At 44.4% G+C, this 7,224-nt stretch overlaps 1 protein-coding gene across 1 annotated transcript in view; it reads right to left on the reverse strand.

Annotated features, from left to right (window-relative positions):
• Positions 1 to 3,623, reverse strand: part of CFAP161 (cilia and flagella associated protein 161) — a 9,424-nt gene extending 5,801 nt beyond the window's left edge. Inside the window, exons 1-4 of the mRNA XM_021680460.1 lie at positions 3,555 to 3,623; positions 2,682 to 2,771; positions 1,890 to 2,122; positions 603 to 687 (exon numbers count right to left, since the gene is read on the reverse strand). Of these exons, the coding sequence (XP_021536135.1) occupies positions 603 to 687; positions 1,890 to 2,122; positions 2,682 to 2,771; positions 3,555 to 3,623 (477 nt within the window). The remainder of the gene's footprint in view (positions 1 to 602; positions 688 to 1,889; positions 2,123 to 2,681; positions 2,772 to 3,554) is intronic.
• Between the last annotated feature and the right edge of the window lie 3,601 nt (positions 3,624 to 7,224).

Here is a 7,224-nt window from a genome sequence, read left to right on the forward strand (position 1 = left end):
GATAGATAGATAGATAGATAGATAGATAGATAGATAGATAGATAGATAGATAGATAGATATGGCATGCAGTAAGGTATAATAATCCCCATTTTATAGATGAGAAAGACTCAAAAAAGTTAAATGACTTATCTGAGGTCCCACCCCATAGAGAGACATCTCAGCTAGAGTTAGACCCAAATTTATCTGGTTCTGTGACCCTCCTAATCCGCAAGGGAAAGAAAAAGATCAAGTTAAAAAAAAAAAAGTAAAAAAAAATAGTTATCGGGTAACATACCTTGCTAGCATTGGGGACATTGACCCCTGTGAGATGATGATTAATTAATCCAACCATTAACTTACAGATGAAGGTGGCATAAAGTTTTGCTTTCTGTCAGCTGCACTGCAGATTTTTCTCCCTTACTCCTTAGCGTCTAAGGGTATATTTTTGTCATTCGAAAAGCTAGAAGGAAAGAAGTGGCCCGAGAGCTGCGGGCAGGGGCTCGAGAAGCCAGAGGTGGAGCACGCACCTGCAGAGTCCTTGGTCCGCTTCCCTAGACGGCCATGAGCCCACATGGAAACAAAAGCTCCTGGCCCCAAACCGCCATGCACCATGATGACTCACCATTCTGTCTTCAAATCCTCCCGTTATGGCAAGGCAGAAGTTCTGTCCATATCTAAGGACTTGACCCATGGCATTTCTGTCTGCACTGTCAGTGAAGAGTAAGCATCATGTCAACTCTATTAGAATCATTCTACATTCTATTTGTTTGCATAGGCAATTTTGTTTATCATCAGTTTTCTTGATAATGTATATTCACACACATTAACTGGTTAAGTGGCTAAACATTTTCAAAATGGTCCTTTCTTTGGGTTTTCAAATCCAGCTAGCACCCTGTCCCTGTCTCCTCGCACAGCCAGCGTGCGGAGCATCCCCTCTTTGTGAGCACGTCATGCTATCCTCCACTGAGGGATTCTAGTCGGGTGTGTGGACATCCTGATAAAGAGCCACACCTAATTAGGTGTATACACTTAATACAGTCTTCCCTCCTAATCCTCCAGGACACAGAAGCTGTGGTCAACTTTTATTTGTCTTGACATAAATTATCAGTATTCGAAGGAACTCTGAATTAGACTTAAAGGAGGGACGCCTGGGTGGCCCAGGTGGCTAAGCGCCTGCCTTCAGCTCAGGTCATGATCCCGGGGTCCTGGGATCAAGCCCCCCATCGGGTTCCTTGCTCAGTGGGGATCCTGCTTCTCCCTCTGCCTCTGCCCGCCGCTCCCCCTGCTTGTGCTCGCTCTGTCTCTCTGACAAATAAATAAAATCTTAAAAAAAAATAAAGACTTAAAGGACTGGCTATATTCTTGTCATCTGAACATTGCTATCATTATTTAACAAAGTAAAAGCAATACTTTTTCATTGTTATTATGTATCTGTTCTCTAAGGATTTAGTTGCCTATTTCAAGATTCCAACTACATTTTTGGTAAATAATTAATTATAAAATAACAAATCCCAGTGCAAGTGCCACCTTGCACAGAACTATTTTTGTTCTAAAAATAGCAACATTAAGCACACCGAAAACACTCAAATGAGCTCAAAGCATCCGCAGATATTATTAGGAAAACCCAGCTTCTAGGCAGAATATGATTTTAGTTTCCTAGATCCAATACTTTTGAATGAAGCATTTATAACTGAACACAAATTAGCAGTGATCCTGCTGTTCAAGGTGAAGGGCGTGTAAAGGCCCCCCCAACAGTAATCCCCCGGGGAAACAGCAAGACGGGACCAGCACAGACCCTCTCCTATCACCTTAACCTCCAGACAGCACGGCTCCAGCCCCAGGGCTTCCTGAAGTTCTGAGTGAAAACATATTTATGATAAACGTGAGCTGAAAATTGAAGTTTCTCTACCTCAAAATGATAAAAGTGTTTCTGCCAATGGGGATCTTGGTTGGAGCTGCGCTTAGGCCACAGGGCACCTCTAAGTCGTCACTCAGGTGGGCTTTAATTTCATCCGGAGTCATGCACAGGCTCAGGTCCCCGCCCAAAAACAGATCAGCTTCTGTCTCAGGGTAGTCAGGATTCACAAGCATCACTTTGTCGCCACAGTGAACGTATCCATCCTCAGTTATGGAAAGCTGCATCTACAATTTAAATAGTTTTTCAAACCAACCATGCACGTCCTCACCAGCCAGTGCAGAGACCACTGCCAGATGCACCTTCTTTCCATCACTGTCAAGGACCCATTTCGAGAGGGGTCATAGCATTCGGATGACTCGTGATAACTCAGGTTCCCTCAAGTCCTTCATTTTCTTCCTTTTCCTCCTGCCAACCCCCTCCCACTTTGCCAAGGTCCCCCCAAAATCCCAAACGAAGTAAGGAAATCACACGAGCTGACTCCACTATTAATTTATTCAAACTTCCTGGAAATGTCTTGAGCACCAACTAAGGGGCGTTTTACAGATTCCTGTACTGATCTGCTCATTTCTTATTTTGGAAAATGCGGGTAAACATAATTAAGAGCAGATTTCTCCTATGTTTCTAAAATCTTAGGGAATTTTAAACATTGTGGTTTTCAGATCTAAAGGGAAAAAACCCGGTATTTTCCAAATGATAATTCATTTATGGAACGTTTGCTTGCTTAACATACATTCACACTTAATTCAATAGAATTTTGAAAACAGTGCTTAAATTTAAAATTACCGGTCTCAAAAGATTCTCTTTGAGTCTCCTGTTTCTCTGTATGAGAAGCTGTCCCTTATCTCTCTTCTCCAAGAAGTCCTTCATGACCTCCTGGTGAAAGAGAAAATGAAGGAAAACACAAAAAGTCTACAATAGTCCTCAATTTATAGACACTGGTAGCTTACAGGTCCGAAGCACATCAAGCTGAAAAAGCAAAATTTGAGAAAAAGAAATGTGAGCATAATCGGAATGGTGGAAATTGGTTTAGCTTTATTTTAATCTTTTTACTTCTTTGTAGAATGTTTGAAAAAATGAGAAAGACATACACAAAAAGACAAAGAAACATCATCCTCCATTACTCCATCCAGAGACAATCATGAATAACATTTGGAGGCCACGTGTCCCCAGCGGAGGTCTCCCCTGGTTACCCACCCCTACCCCCACCCCCAGCTAGATGGGACACCTGCTGGCCCAAGGCCTTGTCTGAGTGTAATGTCAGGGAAAAGGACACCACAGAGACACCTAGGAGGGTGTGTGTATGATGGGGTGGGGGAGTGGGAGGGGGGCAGTGCCTTCACATAGAGCCTGCCTCCTCCTCACCCCGACCTCAGCCTCTGAAACCCTGAAGTCTGTAGGGATGGAGAGAACTTGGTAGGGCACGCTAAGGGAGAGGCACAGAGTTTGGGAGACCAAGGGACCCCTAGAGAGAGTGGAAGGGTGTGAGACCTGGGTTTGTGGGACAGCCGGTGAACTTCCCAGGGCGTTCAGATCTGGGTGGGATGCTAGAGGTATTGGGTGTCTGCTGGGTGAGAAAGGAGGCCCCGGCCGCCGGACTTGGGGCGGGTCGGAAGGTCCCTGAGGAGTGGGCGAGCCGCGCCGGCCACACCTGCGTACCTCCTCCAGGTAGACGTCCTCGTTCCAGTTGCCCATTCGCACTCGGGGACCATACAGATTCTGCGCCATCCTGCGGTCTCAGCGGCCAGGGGGCCGGCTCCCTCCGCCACCTGCAGTGTTAGCGTGCCTCGTCGCCTTGACAACCGGCCCAGAGCGATTGGCCAGGTGAGGGGCCTGCTGGCCAATTAGTGGCAGCCCAGGAGCCGGGGGGGGCGTGGCCGGGGGTGGGGGCCGCTGGAGGGATGGGGGAGTGAGGGCGGCACCCTCTCCGCCTGGAGTCCGTGATTTCCCCTGAATTTAATTGCAATGCAGGCAGGTGGACGAACTCCAACCCTCAGGTGCTAAACATTTAAAACATTTTTTCCTTCTTTCTTTTTTTTAATCCAAACGAAAACTGCCCTGCAAGTAAAGTATCCCTCACGTGTTGAGACAGCAAAGAGGAGCTTTTGAACGGACCCACCTTAACCCTAAGACAGTGCATCCTCCATGCGGAAATTTGGAGACCAAAGTAACACGGAGGAAAGAGGGAAGGGAGAATTACTCACGACGTCAGTGCCTCAAAACTGAGAAATCTACCCTGTTAGCATCTTTCTGTTTGCAGGGTTGAGGCAGTCCTATCTCTATGGGTTTTACAGCATTCCCCGCTCCTCCTCTTCCTCCAGTCTCCATGGGACAGGACAAGCCTGTGGCTTGCAAGAACTCTTGATAAAGCTAGAATATGCAGGAGCCAACGTTTTTTGGTTTTGGATTTTTGGGTTTTTTGTTTTGTTTTGTTTTGTTTTGTTTTGTTTAATGCTGGAGCCAACGTTTTTAAAGCAGTATTTTATGATTAGGAGGAACAAGCAGTTGCCTTCGGACTACCTGGAGCTTGCTGCTGACGGAATGCACTTGGTAGTTGACCTTGCTTAGTGTCTCTTAAGATAGCACAGTCATGAAGGATTCACATCCTTTCCTCCCTCCAGCAAACCCAATCTAAAAGAGAAGGTAATTCATGAAAACAAATCGCCATAGGAAGAATGGGACAAGTGGCTTTGCAGATGTGCTGATGAGGGGCCATAGGAGTGCAAGGAAAGTTTCGTTTCTGCCTCGGGGAAGTGAGGGAGTGAGAATCAGGAAGGATGCGTGGGGGAGACAGCTGGGGCAGGGGCATTTTGCAGCTGGCCCGGAAAGGGTCTCAGCTGACGGGTTGCAGCACTGGGTATGGATGGGACGTTCTCTCACCCTCTGAGTCCGCTAGCTCTGCCAGTCCACCAACACGTTCTAGGACACTTCAAAAGCCTAAGTGGGACAAAGACAGTCACATAGTATCCCGCTGAAACGGCATTTGATAAATTAAGACATTGAGGCTCAAAGGAGCTAACATCTCCTCCAAGTTCAAAGTGCTAAATGTTGCTCAAGACAAAGACTCAACCTGATTTTCTGATTCCAAAGTTCACGTTTTCTCTAAGTGTTTCCATATTCCCTATAAAATCAGGAATATCATTACGCAACTTTGGTCTCCAGGTAATTTAATAGAGTTCTTAGGAGTCAGTTATTTGGTAAGACCTTATGCCGAGGGAGCTTTGCTCTCATCTACTTCCCTTGTGCCATTACTGGGAAATGAGTTACATTGCTGGTCATTATAGGCCCAGCAAACCCTACCTACATGTTGTTTTGTGAAATGGCTTTTTAATTCAGTCAGGAGAAAGATATAACCACACGATTATGTAATTACAGACGGACTCGTCTTTGCTGATGGTCTTCGTTGTTTTGGGTGGGTACAGCTTACTGCCCGGTGTAACCTGCTTCCCCCGAACACCCTCTGTGTTTCTGTAAAGGCAGGCTAGCAACACATTCTCTCAGCCTTTACTCACCTGCTTATTTCGCCTTCAGTTTTGTAAGATAGTTTACTGGATACAAGATCCTTGGTTACAGTTTTTCCTTTCAACACTTTAAATATGTATTCTCCGGCCTTCTGACCACCACTGTTTCTAGGGAAAGACGTCAACCATTAACCTCATCGGGGTTCCCGTGTGTGTCTGTGAAGGGTCACGTGTGGTCTTCTGCTCTTGAGATGCTCTGTGGCTTTGTCTTTCATCACTTGACTATGCTCTGGGGGTGCCTTGCCTCCTGTCCATCCCACGTGGAAGTCATTGAGCTGCCGGAATGTGTAGATTGTTTTTTTCATCAAACGTGGGATTTGCCATTATTTCTTTGAATATCTGTCTGCTCCTTCCTATCTCTCCTCTCCTTCTGGGACCCTGTTATGTGTATGAGGGTGCACTTCATTAGGTCCTACAGTCCTCTATGACCTCTATGACCCTATTCAATTGTCTTCCTTCTTTTTTTCTCTCTGGTCTTCAGATTGCATCATTTCTGTTGCTTTTTCTCAGGTCTTGCTTTCTTTTAGGCCAGCTCAAATCTACAGTTCCACCTGTCTAGCGAGTTCTTCATTTTGGTCATAAGCTTTTCAGCTCCAGAATTTCTGCCTGGCTCTTTTCTATCGTTTCTTCATCAATAGTCTATATTTGATGAGACATTGCCATCATACATTCCTTAAATTCTATCATCATGGTTTTTCCTTAGTTCTTTGAACATATTCTTAATTGCTTTGGAGTCTTTGCCTGCTAAGTCCAACATCTGCACCCTCTAAAAGCCTGCCTTTTCTCCTGAGTATGGAACACATTTTCCTATTTGTTGGCAGGGATCATAATTTTTTGTTGAAAGCTAGACGTTTTCGGTGATGTAGTATCGTAATTCTGAATACTGATTCCCCACCCCCAGTGCTTGTTGTTTGCTTGCTTGCTTATGAATCTGGTCAGTGACCTTGGCTGGACTAGTTCAGTGAGACCTGTTCCCAAGCAGTGTGCAGCCCTCCGATGTCACCATTGAGGGGTACTGCCTTGAGCATGTGCAGAGTGCACTGACTGCCCCCCCCAAAAGACTCTTAATAGGATAAACAAAGTACCATAAGGGAGCATCTCACAACTTACAACACAGGTGGATTTAAAGGTCAGGTAATAATAACAAAATGCTAAACAAACATGCAAGAAGCTTTTTTTCCCTTAATTTTCCTAAGTTTTACATTCATTTTTGAAAAATTAAATAAAATGTGTATTCTCTACATAATTATATAAAATGTTTATTGTATAACCCTTGAAAACTCTCAAAGCTACAATTAAAACAGAAATACACTCATGCCTTTCCTCAGTTCTTATTTAGCCATAAATATCCCCTTGAAATTAGGCCATCATTCCTTCCTCTTTACAGTTACTATGATTTTGATGTAAAGCAGGTATGTACTAGAAAACATATTTGCTATTTCTTTTCATGATTCAATGAGACTCTTGGAAAAATTTAATTGGAACCTTTTGTTCCTTACTTGTGAAACATCTGGCAGGAAAAGAAAAGCCGAAGAAAGACGTGGACACGATCATTTTTAGAAAAGAGAAGTAGGACAAAGTTCAGATATTAGGACAGAGAAATGAGAGTTATGGTCTTAAGAAGCCAGTCACTTCCGGGGTTCCAAAGAATAAGTTTTAAAGTCCTCACCAGATGACAAATATTGTAAGTCATCCTAATACAGGGAAAATAAATGGGATTAATGCTCGTTTCACTCAGCTTTGTGAGAATTACTATCTCTGAACCTGGGCTTTCTTCCCCAATAAAAACAGTTTAAGGATAACTTCAC

Source organism: Neomonachus schauinslandi, chromosome 9 (assembly GCF_002201575.2).
Source record: "Neomonachus schauinslandi chromosome 9, ASM220157v2, whole genome shotgun sequence".
In the NCBI taxonomy this organism is placed as follows: Eukaryota; Metazoa; Chordata; class Mammalia; order Carnivora; family Phocidae; genus Neomonachus; species Neomonachus schauinslandi.